The sequence below is a fragment of the Garra rufa genome, chromosome 15, assembly GCF_049309525.1.
Source record: "Garra rufa chromosome 15, GarRuf1.0, whole genome shotgun sequence".
Classification (NCBI taxonomy): Eukaryota; Metazoa; Chordata; class Actinopteri; order Cypriniformes; family Cyprinidae; genus Garra; species Garra rufa.
This window is the reverse complement of record NC_133375.1, coordinates 14,261,816-14,281,389: the sequence shown is the minus strand read 5'-3', so window position 1 is coordinate 14,281,389 and position 19,574 is coordinate 14,261,816. Positions and strand designations below refer to the sequence as shown.

General features: G+C 37.2%; 1 protein-coding gene across 4 annotated transcripts in view; it reads left to right on the top strand.

Annotated features, from left to right (window-relative positions):
• The first annotated feature begins 1,320 nt into the window (after positions 1-1,320).
• The window catches only part of ep400 (E1A binding protein p400), a 52,441-nt gene continuing 34,187 nt past the window's right edge, over positions 1,321-19,574 (top strand). For 3 of the 4 annotated variants that reach the window (XM_073819537.1, XM_073819538.1, XM_073819535.1), the window contains exons 1-17: positions 1,321-1,448; positions 5,973-7,333; positions 9,332-9,439; positions 9,651-9,735; positions 12,650-13,047; positions 13,206-13,511; positions 13,608-13,793; positions 14,913-15,053; positions 15,779-15,857; positions 15,951-16,009; positions 16,106-16,163; positions 16,241-16,330; positions 17,188-17,301; positions 18,006-18,193; positions 18,297-18,474; positions 18,593-18,729; positions 18,887-19,056. In XM_073819537.1, the coding sequence (XP_073675638.1) occupies positions 6,005-7,333; positions 9,332-9,439; positions 9,651-9,735; positions 12,650-13,047; positions 13,206-13,511; positions 13,608-13,793; positions 14,913-15,053; positions 15,779-15,857; positions 15,951-16,009; positions 16,106-16,163; positions 16,241-16,330; positions 17,188-17,301; positions 18,006-18,193; positions 18,297-18,474; positions 18,593-18,729; positions 18,887-19,056 (3,626 nt within the window). In that variant the 5' untranslated portion in view covers positions 1,321-1,448; positions 5,973-6,004. The remainder of the gene's footprint in view (positions 1,449-5,972; positions 7,334-9,331; positions 9,440-9,650; positions 9,736-12,649; positions 13,048-13,205; positions 13,512-13,607; positions 13,794-14,912; positions 15,054-15,778; positions 15,858-15,950; positions 16,010-16,105; positions 16,164-16,240; positions 16,331-17,187; positions 17,302-18,005; positions 18,194-18,296; positions 18,475-18,592; positions 18,730-18,886; positions 19,057-19,574) is intronic. The other variant, XM_073819536.1, reaches the window with a different exon arrangement.

The window sequence follows — 19,574 nt, the reverse complement described above, 5'->3', positions numbered from 1 at the left end:
AAGCAGCCGGTGGCAAATGTGTAGTATTCAGTGTTACATCTACACAGCTCTAAAGTGGTAATTGACCAAAATCGTGGCAAACCTTTGTAGACCTACTGATAAAGACCGTCAGTTTCATATGTTGTCATATGAAGGTTGAGAAAAATACTTGAGATTTGTATTATAGTGACTATCATACTGTTATCCATGTGTGTGTGAATCAGTGAAGCACTTTATAAACCCATTTGCCTTCTGGATGCCTGAAAAAGAACCACTGCAGAGAAAAGCCTAACAGCTCATTTCAGGTAAATTCACACCTGAACGTCACAGGAAATGCAATACGAAGACAATCAAATCCAAAGGCAGTCAGTATCTTGTGTGTAGCGTTTTATATTTACCTGTTTTAGCTGTCAGTCTGATGTTTAGATGTTTTAGTTTTCTGTTTGCTTTGCACAATTTGCTAAGATGACTTAGTCTTTGGTTTTTGTAGTGATTTGATAGTGCCTTAAATGACCCAAGCTGGTGAAATCTCACACTGGACACTCTAAAACTTACAATCGGTTATACTTCCAGCATTTTCATGTCATGTCTGTTCGTTACTTGCACTATTTTTGCATTTCCCAACGGCGATAACTCTAAAGGTGTTTTTTTTTTTTTTTTACCTTATCTGATAGTAGTTTCATATCAAGGTGTTTTTAAGGCATTTAGTCAGAATTGTGTGTGGTAGAATGATTGTGATGGATGCACATGAAATGTTTAAACTAATAGTGATGTTAAATTGAGGACAATGAACTGTTTTGTATATGTTGTTACAGTATTTATGTGTTTTCTGCTATGTTTGTCTTTTTATTTCCATTTGCGAAGCCAAAATCAAATATATGTGCAGAATGCATGTTGTATGGCTGTGTGTAATTGAATAAATTTCACTTTTATATTTACTCTGTTGAATCATGTTGAATCGTGTGTGTTGAATCATTTCGAAATATACTATGAAAAGTCTTGTCTTTAAACAGTTACTAAAATTGTGGGCCAATAATAGTGAAAAGATTTGATATTCCCAAGTTTTAAGGTATGAAACTGTTTTATAGTGTTTAATAGCCACTAAATTATAATTTCTCCTAATCCTTAGTTACTCGTGCTTCAGCGCTGCAAGAAAACGAAGGGAAGCGTAACCTACGTTAGTCCCGCCCTCCCACACACGTTACGCTTTCATTCTGTGCTGTGATTGGCCAAGAGCCCGTCAGTCAAGTTAACGTCACTCTCCGAGTCGAGTGTTTCCGGGTATTCCGAGAAGAAAGAAAAAAAAAAATCAGTCTATCGCCATGTTTCACACAGAAATATCTGTCAAACGCTTATAACCGTTTTATTGGGCGTTGTGTATGTCAGAGTGGAAACATAGGTGTTTTCTCACTTAGACTCTGAAGATAGAGCTACAGTGGATGGTCGCAGCGCGGGACGGTGATTTTACAGTAAGTGGCGCGTGTTGATGTTTGTGTTTAGCAGCGAGCTAATGCTCAGCGAGCGGAAACTCAAACATATTTTGCCCTTTATGCTCGCATAAACTACACCACTGCATATACATGAATAATAGAGACTGGTGTGTTAAACGTGTTCTCAGTGGACAAGAAGAGCTAGGTGTTGATTAGACGAGAGTGGGTGGGTTTGTTAGCAGTAACTGTTAGCAGGCTGTGGCTCACTGTGTCAGTCAGCCTCAGGAGCAAAGAGGGCTTTACTAGTAGTAAACACTGTGTTGTCAGTTCCACAGTTGGCATTATTTCTTGCTAAAATGTGTTATGGTAACTATGTTGCTGCTTAAAATACCTCGATTATTAGTGTAAAATCATAAAAACGTCATACGGGATCTGATTCAAAGAAAGTAAACATCTGTCACATTTTTTTCTGTTAACGTTACTTTATTTCATTTCTTTTTTTTTTTGTTGACAGTGGCGAATAATTAAACATTTAATGTAATGACAGCATCTGTAGTGATTGTAATTTTTTTTAGCTGAGGCCATGGTGAATGTCTGTGAGAGGTGATATGGATGACAGTCAATAGCTAATCGATACAATATCGATTGTATTGAATGGTTCGATCAAGTCAGTTTTATTTATATAGCGTTTTTCTCAGTGCACATTGTTTAAAAACAGCTTTATACAAAATCCTACCCAAAATTGTTATGGTTTGATTTGATGTATGGTTTGTAATGATAGGGCTTATATAGAATATTTGGTCGAGATACAACTATTTGAAAATCTGGAATCTGAGGGTGCAAAAAAATCTTTAAAGCCTTTAAAGTTGTCCAAATGAAGTTCTTCGAAATTAGCTTTTGATATATTTATGGTAGAAAATTTACAAAATATTTTCATAGAACATGATCTTTACTTAATATCCTAATGATTTTTGGCATAAAAGAAAAATCGTTAATTTTGACCCATACAGTGTATTGTTGCTATTGCTACAAATATACCCATGCTACTTATGATTGGTTTTGTGGTCCAGGGTCACATATTTTAATAACATCATGCCCTGTCATTGCATTTAAAAGAGTTATGTTAGCAATAATATAGTTTACATTACATATAATAAAGTTCATATTTGCTTTGACACAACTTGTATTGTAAAAAGCGCTGTATAAATAATAATTTTGACTATAATGTGCAGTCGCCTTGGATGAGTAATATATTTAGTTGGTGAAAATAAATATTTTCAATAGCTGATAATGATATTTAGATTCAGATATATTTAATTAAAAATATATTAAAATTAAACAATGGGTTATTATTTATTGACAAGGCTGTTTGTAGATTTCATAACTGACACAAGGAGGTAATAACGCTTCAGTTTATTACATGGTTATTATATGAGGATGAAAATCTTATGATGACCAGTTATCGGTCTATTAAAGGGATAGTTCACCCAAAAATTAAATTATTTATTATTCAAACCTTAAGGATTTTTTGTGGTCTTCGAAATACAGAAGGACTGTGCGACATGAACAAAAAAACCTATCACGATTTCTTGGGATCAATTTTGCTCACAGTTTTGACACACACAGACCTGCTTTACAGTAATAAATGCATATTTTCAACATATTTTCAAAAGAAAACCAATTAGAGCTTTTTCAAAAAGCTGTAACATGTCTCTATAACAGACATAAGGCAAAATAATCACTAAGTAAAGGTGTAAAAAAAAAAAAAATCCTGTGTCTATGCATTGGTCATAGAGTTCTTTGTGGCACTGCCTCAGGTGTTGAAATAGATTTGCTGTGTTACACCAGTTTCATGCATACTCCTTTTGCAGTGCGTATACAGTATGTGTATGTGGTGCAGAAGCAGGCCGGACTCATTGTGCTTTCACACGGGACATAGTTGCAGTTCCCTACTGATCCGCGGCTGTTTACCACAAACATAACATTTATCCATTATTTTGATTTTTAAATCCAAACGTTGCTAAAATCGTGATTTTTTTTATGATGATTTAGAATAATCGCACAGCCCTAAAATACAGTTCCACCAAAACTTTCATGCATCAGAAATTTCAAAGACATTGTTAAATTAATCCATATGAATCTGAAGAGACACAATCACTTAAATGATGAACAGATTTACCTTCCGGCTTTATATATATAAGTACACTGCCATTCAAGTTTGGGATTAGAAAGACTTGTAATGTTTGAAAAGAAGTCTCTTATGCTCATCAAAGCTGCATTTATTTGATCAAAAATACAGAAAAAAAACAGTAAAATTGCAATTGAAAACAAGGGTTTCTTTTTTTAATGTACTTTAAAATATAATTTATTTATGTGATGAAAAGCTGAATTTTCAGCAGTCATTACTTGAGTCTTTAGTGTCACACGATCCTTCAGAAATCATTCTAATATGTTGATTTACTATTAGAATGATCTATGTTGGCTACTGTTGTGCTGCTAAATATTTTTTGAAACCTGTGATTCTTTTTTCAGGATTCTTTGATGAATAAAAAGTAAAAAAGCGTTTATTCAAAATAGAAATCTTTTCTAACAATGTAAGTCTTTGCTATCACTTTTTAGCAGTTTAACACACCCTTGCTGAATAAAAGTATTAATTTATAAAAAAAAAAACATTTGAATGGTAGTGTAAACTGTTAGAAAAGATTTCTTTTAAAATAAATGCTGTTCTTTTTCAAATTTTATTCATCATTTATTCTGAAAAAAGTATGATGGGCTCCAAAAAAAATTAAGCAGTACAACTGTTTCCAACATTGATGATAAATCAGCTGAAATATCTGAACGATACCAATACTAATTTCCTGAAGTATCGATACTAGCCGACTTTCACTTCTCCACAAAGGCGCGTCTCTCGTCTCATTCAAGTGAAGCGAATAGTAAGGCGAGTGCGGTGCCCTGCGACCAGCTTTGTTTGTTAAAGAACACAGCAGGAGTGCTATCTTGAAATATTTTGGATATGAAACAAATGAACATGGAAAGTCGAAGTACACAAGCAAGCCAATATGTAAGAGTTGCTACAGAGCAGTGCTAACAAAAGGCGCTAACACTACTAATTTCTCAAAGCACCTGAAAGACAGACACCCGGATCTATATAAAGAAGAACTGTTTTCATTTTAACATTATCATCTGAATCCTTAAATAAGATTGCCTATTATTGTTGCTGATATGACTGTTGTCCCGTTTTTTACCGTAGTTCGTTAATATAATCAGATTGAGGAATCTTAGACGAGTAAATACCTTAACTGCGGTCAAATGTAAATTAACTGCGCTTATTTAACTTTATTTAAAAAAAAAAAAAAAACATTACTTAAATTCTGCAATTTGTCTAAATGTCTATCCAGAGCATTGTTTTTGTGAGTGATGCACGCATGTTTGCTTGCGTGTATCGTTGATTATGAATCCGGCATTAAAATCTGTTCGTCAAATAATGTTAATGTATTAACCAGCATTTAAGAACGATGAGCAATGCATTTGTTACAGTATATTTGAATCTTTGATAACGGTAGGTAATAAAAACACAACGGATCATGTTAGCGCTGGTCCAATAAAAAATATTAACAGATATAACTTTGGATTTTAATTAGTTAATGTAGTAGTAAATTATAGTTTAAATTAACTTTAACTACTAACTTTAAATTAACTAAGATTAATAAATGTTTTGGAAGTATTTTTCATTGTTTATTCATGTTAACTAATGTTAACAAATATCTTTTACCATTAACTTAAGTTCTAAGATTAGTTAGATCAGTTCAGTTAATTTTAAAAGTGTGGTCTAAAAAGAAAAGAAAAAAAGTTTACGACCTACACTACCAGTTGTATTTGAACAGCAAATAAAGTTTGAAGCTCAAACTCAAATGAAGCTAAGAAGCTGAACAGGGCTGTAGCAGTGTACATATGCATATACCTCATTGTCATGTTCTAGACTATATTTATCTTTAAATTAAAAAAGAAATTTACCTCCTTAATATTGTGGCAGTTTTTTTCTCTGTGGTATCGGAAATAGTATCGAATATCGATATTTTTCAAGGTATCGTATCGAAGTTAGAAATTCCAGTATCGTGACAACACTAATTAGAATGATTTCGGAAGAATCGTGTGACACTGAAGACTGGACGAATGATGCTAAAAATTCAGCTTTGAATCACAGGAATAAATTCTTTTAAAAGTATAATATATTAAAATACAAAACCACTATTTTAAATTGCAATAATATTTCACAATATTACCATTTGTTCTGTATGTATAATCAAATAAACGCAGTCTTTATGAGCAGAAAAGACTTCTTTAATGTTTAAAAAACATTAAAACTTTTGAACAGCAGTGTAAATGATGACAGAATTTTAATTTTTGTGAAAACTATTGCTTTAATTGGCCTGAGTAAATATTGGTATGTCTCTACAAATGATTAATTACTTTTTCCATTGAGTTTTAGTATGCATTTCTATATCTTTATCCAACCGAAATATATTTTCACAGTAGAAACATTGCTCTGTTGTCTCCCCACAGAGTGTCTTTTAATACAATTGAAGTGGCACGCAATGCACCATGGAGGAGGCCCACCAAATGTGCAGAGGAACCTTCAAAGATCCAAGTCCTTCACTGGATCTGAGGCAGAAGACCAACAGCCACAGCAGTCCCAACAACAACCGCAGCCCATGCCGGTTACCCAACAACAGCCGGCAAATGCCAATCACCCCCAGTCACCGGTGACATCTTTTGCTCCGTCCGCCAGCCCCTCTGCACCACAGTCTCCCAATTATCAAATCATCATGAGTCGGAGTCCAGTCACAGGCCAGAACATGAACATCACTTTACAGAATGTGGGACCAATGGTTCCTGGGAACCAACAGATCACCCTCACCTCTCTTCCTCTTCAGAGCCCAGCATCCCCTGGTTTTCAGCACCAGCCCCAGCAGTGGAGGTTCGAGCCTGGGTCTTCGTCATACGTGGTGACGTCACCCTTGCCCCAAACCCTGCAGCCGCAAAGTCCGACCCAGCACAGTCCGGTCCCCATACAAACTGTGCCCAGGCCGAACGCTCCTGGGTCGGCTCTGGGAGTGTGCGGTCAGAGCCCAACGCGGTTTGTGGAGGCCGGTATAATGGTTAGGCAAATCAACCTAGGCAGCCCACCCGGAAGTGGTCATTTTGTATACCAGGATGGAACAGGATTGGCTCAACTGGCTCCGACAACTGCAGGAGCTGTTCAGCTGACCTCACCTGGGACACCAGGGGGTGTCAGAGAAAGACGGCTGTCCCAGCCGCACTCTCAAACTGGAGGTACCATACACCATTTGGGGCCACAGAGCCCTGTTGCAGCAGGGGCTGCTCTCCCAACACTGGGCAGCCCTGGGCACATCACCACCTCCAATCTGCCTCCTCAGATCAGTAGCATCATCCAAGGCCAGTTAGCACGTCCCATGATTTTTGAGAAAACGGCTCAAGGTGTTGTGGCTGGGGTGGCGGCCTCTGCGACCGCCTCTTTTGGGGTTCCATCTGCCATCCCTCCATCCAGCCCATCCAGAAGCAACCCTCCTCAGGGCCTCGCCAACCAGTCCCTGACCCCCACAAGTATGAAGAAGATGCAGCCGAAGAAGCTGGAGGAGATTGCGCCCTCAAATCCAGAAGTGGCGCAGTTGAGGAAGCAGTGTCTGGAGCATCATGCGAAGAAGATGGAAAGTCTGAAGGAGGTGTTTAAGGAGTACCTGATTGAGCTGTTTTTCCTGCAGCATCTGCAAGGGAATATGATGGACTACCTTGCTTTCAAGAAAAAGCCCTGTGTGCCTCTCTTTACCTACCTGAGGCAAAACGATCTCGACCTTGAAGATGAAGAGGACGAAGAAGAGCAGTCTGAAGTCATCAATGATGAGGTAAAAACGCATTGAGCTCTTACCTGTTTTTAAATGCACTGTTTTTTGTGTAAAGGTCAGTGTTAAGTAAGTGTGCATGATAAAGAAAAGAAATGCATAAATGCATTAGAACACACAGTCAGATACATTTATTTAGACACCTTCAACATTTCTCACATTATCACAGCTTATTCACTATAGAAAATGGTAATAAAATATGACAAACTCAGAGTTAAACTGTGTCAGAACAAAAATAATCTTGATAGAAAAATAATGAATTACAATCAACCAAAAAAAATCAGACAACTGTATGACAATATTTACACAACTATTAATACTTGATCAAGCAATGCCTAATTTTGTTCAGTCTGTGGTGCAAAAAGGTCACAATAGCAATTAAAGAAAAAACACTTAAGCAAAACATGGTCAGGTCAAACTATCTGATTTGTGGTCCCAAATTTGTATTCATTTTACTGGTAGTCCACTGTATGAAGAATTTTTTTGGGCTATAATTTGTCACAGTTTACTGTATATTGCTATTTTCACTTACATAAATGAACTATAGTGTCGTGCACCCACTAGTGAAAAAAATATCAAAAATTATATCTGGTGTCTGATTTTTGGTTTTACTGTACATACTTTCTGCAAGGCTGAAAACATGGACAGAATCACAGAATCCAGTCATAAAAATAGAATATATTGAATAACGCTGAATGTCACAGGATATGCCAAATTTTTGATGAATAAATCAAACGTTGGTCACTACTAATATAAAGTATTACCAAAACATTATTGTATAGGACTATTTACCAGAAAAATTATTTTCCAGAATTTGTTTACCAGAAAAAAAATTATTATTTTTTGTAAATATAAAAATCAATTATTTAAAAACGCTTTTGCTTATTAAAATTTAATTAAACTATTAAAATTGGATTCAGAAAATTAATGGAAAACACAGAATTTCGTAAAAAAAAAAAAAAAAAAAAAAAAAACGTATTTCATGGGGCCATAAAATATTTTTTTTGTAAAATGTTTAATAAATTGCTAGTATATTATGTAAGTTTCATGATTTTAATTAATTAGCAATGCTTTTTGATGAATAAAATTAACTAATTATTTAACTATTAAAACTTTTGTCACATGATCATTCAGAAATCATTCTAATATGTGACCTTGGACCACAAAACCAGCCATAAAAGGGGAAATTTTTTTGAAATTGAAATTTATACGTCATCTGAAAGCTGAATAAATATAGATAAAACTGTTTGAAAAGCTGGAATCTGAGGGTGCAAAAAAATCTAAATATTGAGAAAATCTGCTTTAAAGTTGTCCAATGCAATGCATATTTCTAATCAAAAATAAGTTTTGATTAACTTACGGTAGGAAATGTACAAAATATCTTCATAGAACATGATCTTTACATAATATCCTAATGATTTTTAGCATAAAAGAAAAATCAATAATTTGACCCATACAATGTATTTTTGGCTATTGCTACAAATAAACCTGTGCTACTTATGACTGGTTGTGTGGTCCAGGGTCACATATGCTGATTTTCTGCTCAATAAACATTCTTAATTATTATCAGTGTTAAAAACAGTTGTGCTGCTTAATATTTTTGTAGAAATTCGATATTTTGAGGATTCTTTACATCAAATCTTTTGTCATGTTTGGTCAATTTAATGCATCCTTGTTGAATTAAATTTTTTTTTTTTTTTTTTTTTTCAAATTATTTACTAGCCCCAAACTTTTCAACTGAATATCGTTTACTTTTCTGTTTTGCATGTTTCTTTTTTTGTCCCACAACAACCCTCCCCAAATATAAAAAAAAATATCAATTCGGAAATGAGGGTATTTTTAAATAAATGACTACATCCATTTAATAAAAAATGGGCTCCTTGTGACCCATAAAACAACTTTTCTTTGTAGGAAACTCTTGGTCTCTCCTTCATTTAAAAATATCAAGATGTATTTTCTGTGGCTTTGTATCTTTTATCTGTTTCTATGACAACCTCTCAGGTGAAAGTAGTGACTGGAAAGGATGGACAGACGGTGACTCCTGTTGCTATAGCTACACAACTCCCACCCAACGTGTCTGCAGCGTTCTCTGCTCAGCAGCAGTTCCAGGTGATGGAGGCTTCCTTACTAGAAATGTGAAGGAGGATTCATTGAGAACATTTCAAAGATTTTAACCTTCAGTATGATAGCGCTTTCATTATGTTGTTTGACAGAATTGTGACATTAGACATAATCAGGCAAGATTTTAGCTAAGGTCGACAGTACTGTTTTTATTCTGAGCGAATGAGATTCTCACTTTGGTTGGTTTTCTGTCTCGCAGACCCATGCCGGGGTGGCAGGTGGCAGCATCACTAACCCTGTGGACATGGAGGCTTTCAAACGGCAGCAGGCCATGGCACAAGCAGGTAGGGCGACATTGACGCAGGGCAAAGGTGGAAACCTGTTTTGTTTTCGTTTGTTTCTTTATTCCCCCTTTTTGTTTTCTACTTTTCCGTTTGCTTTTCCGTTCTCCCCTTCCAATTCGCTTCTGCTTACTCAGTATTCCAGCATCTTTTCCCAGCTCTGTGTTTGAAGCCTGTAATCCAGAAAACGGGGAGCGGAGCTTCTCAACAGCTACCTGCTGGTGTGCAAATGTCATTGCCGTGTGTCAAGTGTTTTTTCTCCTTCTTTTGGTTTTTCCTGTTCTCTATCTCCTTTTTTGGGAGGGAGTTTTTTTTTTTTTGAGGCATTTTGAGGGTATTGTGTGTTTTGCATCCCAGATCAGGCTAAGAGGTCCCGGATGGAAGTGGGTCGGCATGGGATGATATTCCAGCACCCCGCTGTAACTTCTTTAGGATCTCCCGGCGTTCCCCTCCAGCAGCTCATGCCGACAGCGCAAGGTAGGAGCGCCGTTGCGTCTCGGGACAGATCCGTTATTCAATGCTGCTGGAGGTCAGGGTTCATTCCAGAGTTCCCAAAGTTGATCCCACCTTTTTATCCAAGCATCATCTTACCAGTTGTGATCCACTTGTTGGGACTCCGTTCAGACTTAGCCCTCATTTAAAACCTTTCTCTAACCATCAGAGGGACAGAAGGCACAGCAGAAGATCAATTTGGAAGACATCACATTTTTTCATTTATGATTTGCTCATTAGTTCCATGAGCCATTCACCTCATCTGTTTACGTTCTTCTTTGCCATAACGGCATCTCTGATTCCATCCAGGGCTCATCAGATGATGACCCCCCCCCAAACTGTCTACTGGGATGTCCTGTTTCACATAGTGTTTTGCGTTTAGTGCGATTGTATAGTTGACATCTCCTCTCCTGATCCTACAAAGCTCCTCCTTCACTTCCCTAAATTCACTGCATTGTCAACTTGGAATCTAAATGCATTTTCAGTCTTGGTTTTCTTCATGTAGCGAGTTATTTTCGTTTCTCCTCGTTTTATCGCCACCATATTTTTAGTTCCCACCCTCATCTTCGGTTTCCATACCCTTCCTTCATGACCTGATGGTGAGGAGCCGAAAGTGGCTCTCAGGAAAGGTCTTATAATCAAGCAGCTTAAACTCAGAAAGCTTCGGAGTTGACAAATTGAAATAGTTGGTGATTTATGATGAAATGCTAAAAGAGGGAGATACTTAGTGTTTACAGCTGGGCTTTACCTTCCTCTGTGCTTAACTTCCCTTGTCATTCCTCTGCTATACCCTTTGCTTTGCTGTTGTGTAGCTTGAGTATTAACGCAGATGTTCCAAACATTGCCTGCTTCATGCATGTTCATGAAGTGTGTCAGTGCTTCAGTCGTGTCCATTACCTTTCTGTGCTTTTTTCCTTTTAAGTTCTTTCTTGTTTTATTTCCTTGATTTGTTTCTTTGTATATCTAGACTTTTCCACTTATGAATAGTTCAATGGTAATGCATGATTAGTTTTGTTCTTCATAGTAGTATTCTTAAGCATTGAACGAAATATTTTAATTTTTACATTTACGAGTTCTAATTTTCATTCATTAGAACATGTAAATCTTCCTTGATTTTTGTTATGTAGTCATTGTGACATGAACAGTATTTTTCATTAATGTTCCCTTTTCTCCAGCATTGTGTAACACATTGCTGGTAGTTCATAACATCATACCCATAAAATCAAAAGAAGTTTAGATGAAAGATGGGAAATGGGAAAAGCCATGTCTGAGTTCTATTGCACCCCACAATCAAAATAGATTTTTAAAACCATAAAGAATGCAATACTATTTTCATAGCAATGAAAAACCTTAATTATAATGTTACAGTGATTTAATTTTTCTAAATTCAAATTGCTGGCACTTCAACATAATTTACATCAACAAACATGTATAAATACACGAGTGACGTGCAGTTCATTAATATCAGTCGTCATGGCAGAGTCAGTGAAGCGTACAGCTAATCGTAAATACGAAGATGAGCGCAGAACATTTTTATCTGTATGGGAGGATTTATCGCTTTGTTCTTACTGACACACGTGAAAGAGTTACTACGAGTAAGACCTGAAAAAGATTGTGGAAACCAAGGAATGTCAGGTGTCCCACTGAGTCAAGTAAAAGGAGGTAGGCTAATTTAAATCCATGAAAACTATTGCGTTATATAATTAGGTGTATAAGTTATTGTGAAAGATATACTGTTGTTTGCGCATCTGTTGTGTGGCTCTTTGCAGTGATATTTTTTTTTTTTGGCTCATCATGTCAAAAAGGTTCGCCACCCCTGATCTAGAGCATTAAATAGAAATGTTCTTGAATGGTTAGTTCACACAAAAATGAAAATTTTCATTAATTATTCATCCTCATGTCGTTCCAAAACAGTAAGACCTTCATTCATCTTCGAAACACAAATTAAGATATTTTTTTAAGAAATCCAAGAGCTATCGCTTTAATTGCCATACAAATAATATTTCAGTTAAAATTGTAATGCTAATCTTTGTATTTTTCAAGCTAAGTATAATTTCTTATTTCTTCTGTTTTGCGGGTGAATTATGACTCAGACATGTTCTTTTCATTTTATCTAAAAAACAGGAAAATTATGTCAGATATCAAGTGTTATATAAAGTTTCAAACACAACATTCTGGCCTTTCAGTATGGGCCTATAGGGTGCTTATAAAGAAACAATAACAAAGATTACAGAGACGGCTGGTTGCTATTCTGTTAAATGCAGTCAGGTGGTCTCTGTAAACCGACATGAGCTAAGACAATATATTGTGTTTCCAATTCTTCATTTTCTCCTTCTATGGAACTCTTCCTTGCCCTCCGTATCCCTCTTTCTCTCCTCTCTTTCCTCTCTCTGCTCTGTTTCCTTCATCTTGCACGCCATAACAGGAGGCATGCCCCCGACCCCCCAAACGGTCCAGATTGGTGGGCAGAAACAGAACCAGCAGCAGTACGACCCATCCAAAGGTCCCCCGGTCCAGAACGCCGCCAGCCTCCACACGCCACCCCCACAGCTTCCAGGTCGCCTCCCCCAGGGTGGGCTCCCTATGGCCGGCCTGCCTCTCTCCCTGTCTCAGGGCCAGGCCATGGTGGTGGACCAGCAGGCTCCGGTGGCTGGTGGTCAGCTCCAGGTTAAAGTTCAAGGTGTGCAGGGTGGCGGAGCCGTGCTGGCTTCGGTCAACCCACATGCACAGTTGCAGGCACAGCTTCAGCAGATGCAGTCAGGACTCCACCTGATGCAGCAGCAACAGCAGATGCAGCAGTCGGTCATGCAGCCTGGACAAGCAGTGAGTATGCTACAGAAAACCTCATTAACCACATTGAGAAGTTTGTCTTCCTTGTTTAAAAAACCTTGTTCTGCTTACTGCGGTAGTAGTATATTGCACAGTCCTACTCGCAGCAGTAGATTTTGTTACAGTTCATCCTCTCTCTCTCTTTTTTTCAGACTGTTGCACTTGTGCGTCCTGGATCAGATTCCTCCCAACCTGGCCAGCGTTTGATGTCCAACTCTCTCTCCAACCCTAACATGTCTCCTGCTTCTCTCACATCCCCGTCCTCTCTCTCCTCCCCACACCCTTCTGCCCCAGTCCGCACCCCCAGTACTGGCCCCAACCTCTCTCCCGCTGCCCAGTCCAAACTTGCTGTCACGAATGGCACCACTGGGCTGAAAATGTCTGCTTTGGGTCAGAGTCCAGTTGGACAGAACTCACAAGAAAGCTCTCAGGACAAGCAAGCAGAACAAGCCAAGCTGGTGAGAACTGTCAGATCTATAATTATGCATTACAGTAGCACATTTTGTAGTATATGCTGCATGTATCTCACACAAGATTGTAACGTGTCATCGTAGGAGAGCCATGTGCACCAGCGCATCGCAGAGCTCCGTAAAGAGGGCCAGTGGTCAGCTAGCCGCTTACCCAAGCTGCAGGAGGCCTGCAGGCCCAAATCTCAATGGGACTACCTGCTGGAGGAGATGCAGTGGATGGCTGCTGACTTTGCCCAGGAAAGGCGCTGGAAGATGGCTGCTGCCAAGAAGGTGAGAAGACTCACACTTAGACTATGATGGTCTATGAACTGAGCCAATTACAGTTTAAGTCAAAAGTTTACATTAGCAGAATCTGCAAAATGTTCATTCTTTTACCAAAATAAGAGTAATCATACAAAATGCATGTTTTTTTTTTGTATTTATGTTGTTCTGAACTGAATAAGATGTTTCGTGTAAAAGACATATAGTCCACAAGAGAAAATAATAGTTGCATATATAAAAATGACCCCGTTCAAAAGTTTAAACACACTTGATTCTTAATACTGTGTTGTTACCTGAATGATCCACAACTGTGCTTTTTTTTTTTGGTTGTTTAGTGATAGTTGTCCATGAGTCCCTTGCTTGTCCTTAACAAACTGCTCACTGTTCTTCAGAAAAACCCTTCAGGTCCCACAAATTGTTCTTTTTTTTTTTTTTAAGCATTTTTGTGTATTTGAACTCTTTCCAACAATGACTATATGTTTTTGAGATTCATCTTTTCAAACTGAGGGACTCAAATGCAACTATTGCAGAAGGTTCAAACACTTACTGATGCTCCAGAAGGAAAAACAATGCATTAAGAGCCAGGGGTTCAATTTTTGTAATTGAAGATCAGGGTAAATATAACTTATTTTGTCTTCTGGGAAAAATGTAAGTATCTTCAAAGTATCTGTTCAAACGTTTACAGCCCCGGCTCTTAATGCATAGTTTTTCTATCTGGAGCATCAGTGAGTGTTTGAACCTCCTGTAATAGTTGCATATGAGTCCCTCAGTTTGAAAAGATGGATCTCAAAATCATACAATCATTGTTGGAAAGGGTTTAAATACACCAAAAAAAAAAAAAAAAAAAAGACTTGAAGGATTTTTCTGAAAAACACAGCTGTAACATATTTTATGTAAAATATCTTTTTCAGGTCAGTGCTATGTAAAAAAAAAAAAAAAAATAACATGGATTTTGTATAATTCCTCTTATTTTAGTAAAATAATTAACATTTTGAAGATTCTACAAGGTGTATGTAAACTTTTGACTTGTGTGTATTCAACCACATGTTCTAGTGCCAGTGAACATTCTTTATGGAGTAGGCTAAAATTCAACTTTGATGTAAAGTTAAGCAATTTCTCTTTCTGTAGCTTGTGCGCACATGTGCACGTTACCATGTTGAACAGAAGAAGATGGAGGAACGTGAGAAGAAGGAGGAGGAGATGAGGCTGCGGCACATTGCCAGCACCATCGCCCGTGGGGTTGACTATTTCTGGTCCAATATTGAACAGGTACATTTACATAGCATTTACACCAGTGTTATTTTAGTTATGTTATTTTGTAGTTTAGTCATTTTAGTACTTTAACTCATTTTGTTTTAGTTACTTAGCAAGGCAACATTTCACATTTTTTCTATTTATCTTATTCTTAAACACAGAAGTAAGTCTATGGGCGAGACTTCACTGTACGGAAATAACACTATAAACCAAGTGTGTTCATAAATAAGATAATACATTAAAATAATATGGTAAGACACCAATTTGCTAAATAAACTGTTTTGTACAGCTAAAAATAGCTGAACGTGGATGAGACCGGAAACAAGACCCATAAAATGTACAAATGGTTATGCTCACTCTTATGGAAAAAATAAGGTGGATAATTGTGTTAATGAGTTTTGTTTTTTTTTTTAATGTTTTTCATCCTATGTTTTATTTCAGCTTTATTTCAAATAAAGATAATGTAATAATAACTACTTTAGTACTGGAACAATAAAAGTAAAAAAAAAAAACTAATAAAATCAAGGAATTTTATTTAATCTTAAGATGTTCAGGAACCTCAGAGGCATTCACCTGTGTTTGGGTTCATTCCCTTTCACTCAGTGTCAGTTAGATAACTAGATAATTATAAATCAGCATTCAAATTTATACACAAAATCTCACTGTGATAAATGCTATTACACTGTATGTGGAGGTTTGTATCACTTCCTCATGTAGAGCTTTTTTTTTTTTTACCACAGGTTGTGGAAATCAAGCTGCGTTTTGAGATTTATGACAAACGGCAAAAAGTTCTTACCTTGCAGAAGGCTGTGAAACAAGGTGAGATTAAGTAATAGATAAGTAATAGACTTTACTAATTGTTCATTAATTGTCAAACATTATTAATTCAGAAGAGATTTTGTATTGCTACAGGCCAGTGTGGTAAAGTGACCCAGTCATCTGGAGAGAAGTCAGATAAAGACAGTAAAGGGGTAAGATCTTCTCCATGAGTTTTCCAAGATCCTTTCTCATTGCTGCTTCACTCATCCTCTAATTGAAAAATTTTCTTACCTTTTTTATCCTTTCAGCAGGAGACGGGTTCATCCCGCAAGAGAAAGTCAAGCAACTCCCTGTCAGATGTAGAGGGTACATATTGCATTATACATAGTTGATTTCCGGTTCTCTGTGTGCATGCTGCTGATTGCTCTGTTACTGTCTTGCAGTTGAAGATGAGGAAAGTACAATCGAGGAGCAGGAGGCTACGGAGGTGGCAGCTGATCAGAAAGCAGAGCTGGCCGAACTGACAAAAGAAGGTAAGTACATCTTAAACTTATTGTAATGTCTTTCAACGGCAATGCATTTTTGCTCTACTCCTTAAAGGATTAGTTCACTTCCAGAATAAAATGTTCCTGATAATTTACTCACCCCCATGTCATCCAAAATGTTCATGTCCTTCTTTCCTCAGTCAAAAAGAAATTAAGGTTTTTGAGGACAACATTCCAGGATTTTTCTCCATATAGTGGACTTCAATGGGTATCAACAGGTTGAAGGTCCAAATTGCAGTTTCAATGCAACTTCAGAGTGCTCAACACGATCCCGGACAAGAAATAACAATCAATGATTTTCTACCAAAAAACAAGAATGTATATACTTTTAACCACAAATGCTTGTCTGAAGTGCATTGAAGTACACTATGTGGAGAAAAATCCAGGAATGTTTTTCTCAAAAACCTTAATTTTTTTCAACTGAAGAAAGAAAGACATAAACATCTTGGATGACATGGGGATGAGTATATTATCAGGACATTTATATTGGAAGTAAAACAATACATTAATATTTTGGAAATATATCAGATAGATTGAAATATAAAATACTGGTTTTGGGCATTTTTTTAAGGTTATTGATCATGACGCCTTAAAAATATTTGAAACATTATGTAGCTTCATACATCTATTCATACACTTTGCGAGGCTTTTTAAAAAATGTTTTCAAATTTTTAGTGAATTTTGAGATACAATTGAATTTCTGAAACTTTTTTAAGGCTCATAATTTATTTTTAATGTTTTCAATATGGTTAAGTGAATTTTGAGGTAACACTTCTGGAATTTTGTTATCAGCCACTGAAAACTGGTACAGCCACTTCTATAAACTGTGTGTCTGTGTCTTGAAGCCGAAGTGCCATTGGATGATCTGGTGAAGAAGTACGCTGGTGCTTACGCAGAGGGCTTTGAATGGCCGCAGCCTTCCAGCCAGAGTGAAGATGAAGACAGAGAGGAAGCTGAGGGTTTGTGTTCATCTGCTGCTTAAGAACTAAATTTAAAATCCCCATGAAATCAAAACTGAAGTTGGCTTTTTGTATGAATATGTTAGCCTTAATGTTATCTGTAAGCTAGTGTGCTTCAAAACAATGGCAACATTTGCATTTAGAAGATAATTTATGCAATTATGGATCAGCGGTTTTGATGACATCACCCTGCACTTTAACTTCTTATCAAACTGTCTGTCCAATCAAATGCTCTGTAGAATCCAAAGTGTTCTGCCCCCAACACTATAAATAGATGTTAAAGCTGTGGATGAAATCTGTCACTTGTTAACAGAATTAACATTTTATGTATGGTAAATGGCACGTAGTGCACTATATAGGGGATAGGGAACGATTCAGACAGTGTAAATATGCATTCAATTTGGGCGAAAGAAATCTGGTTTCGCGCTGTGTCACACGAACCGCTGCAGAGCGCACACAGCCTGCTCAGGTCCAGAGACACAATAGTGGATCATACGCACGAGTCAACGTATACCAACAAAACGTATTGGTCACATTTGAATACTACGCAGAATGCTGTTTTATATATAGATTATGCAATATGCATGTCATGCGCTGTCAAATGCGGCTTTACCCAGCCGGACTGTCAAAATCAGAACAGTATATTTGACAGTATATTTATTTAATGTCATATTAACAGTGACTTTATGCTCTTTTCTGCTCAGACGTGGATTCTCCGTTGGACACTCCACATGATGCAGTGCTGATAGACTCTTTGCTGAGTATGGATCAGTACCGTGGTGCTGAGCGGACAGCTTCCGGCCCTGATGGGAAGCCCACAAAGGACATCGCTGAGGTCGCTGCAGCAACAGACCTGATTCTCCCTAAAGGCAGCGCCAGGACCACTCTAAACGTTAGTCATTTATGCTCTTAAAGATTCAACTGAGCAGCTGTTTAATTCAAATTGGTCTCACAGTGTCTGATTGTATTATGACTCATGAACCTTTTCCTCTCAGAGTCGTTTGTCCCCTCCTGCTCTGCTGCACGGCTCTCTGAGAGAGTACCAGCAGGTCGGGGTGGAGTGGCTGGCAAGTCTCCACCGCAAAAACCTCAATGGCATCCTGGCAGACGAAACCGGCCTTGGCAAAACAGTACAGACTGTGGCTTACTTTGCTCACTTGGCCTGCAACCAGGGTACAACCACATTTACCACCTTTATAGAGATGATAAAATTAGTTTTTCTTCTCAGCATTTGTTTGCGTATTTTTAAGAATAAAATGCAACACATTATGCGGTCATGTGATTGCTGCAGGTATCTGGGGGCCACATTTAGTGGTGGTAAGGACCTGTAAGCTGCTGAACTGGGAGATGGAATTTAAACGCTGGTGTCCTGGATTGAAGATACTCCTGTACCTCGGCAGCAGAAGGCAGCGCAGATACAAGAGATCGGTATGAAGCACAGAACGCATACTGACACCTTTCTATCCATCCCTGTGGTTTTCAGATCAGTTTGTAGGTCATTAAAATCCATGATTGAGTAAGTAGCTTTTGTCCATGTTTTTTTTTTGTCTGTCCTCACTTTCCCACTGTTGTCTAATGTGTGCAGCGGTGGAGTGAGCCCAACAGCTTCCACGTGTGTGTGACTTCATACAAGCTTCTGCTGAAAGATCAGTCTCACTTTCTGAGGAGGCGCTGGAGGCACCTGGTGCTAGACGAGGTGCAGCTCATCAAAAACATGACAGAGAAACACTGGGAGACCATCTTCAACATTAAAAGGTTAGGAACAATGCAACTGTTTTCTTTACAGTATTTGTTGGTATCATGTTTTCTACTTTTCTTTTTCATTCAAGAGAATGTTCACAGATCTGATAGATTTGTAGTTTTCTACAGCTGTTTATGAGGGATGCACAAAAAGATAATACAATTGAAGTTAATCTTCACTTATAGCATTTAAAATTATTTTTGTTTTTTAGCATCTTATATTTAAACAAAATGGTATAGAAATTTAATATTAACCATTTATTGGTTGATGTGTGCTTAATATCAGTGCATCCTTACTATATCAGAGTTCTGTATCAGGGTTATTTTAGTATTATTTGTATACTACTATATTTTTATATTAGCTTTTTATGTTTTTAGTTTATAGTTTTAGTACACATATTAGTGTTAGTACATTTATTATAGTTTTTTTAATGCCTACTTAGCCCTTTTTATTTTTTTAGTAAATTTAGTATTTAAACAGTCAGGTTTATCAATCATTTTTCATCTTTATATCTATGTTTTAGTTTATTTAA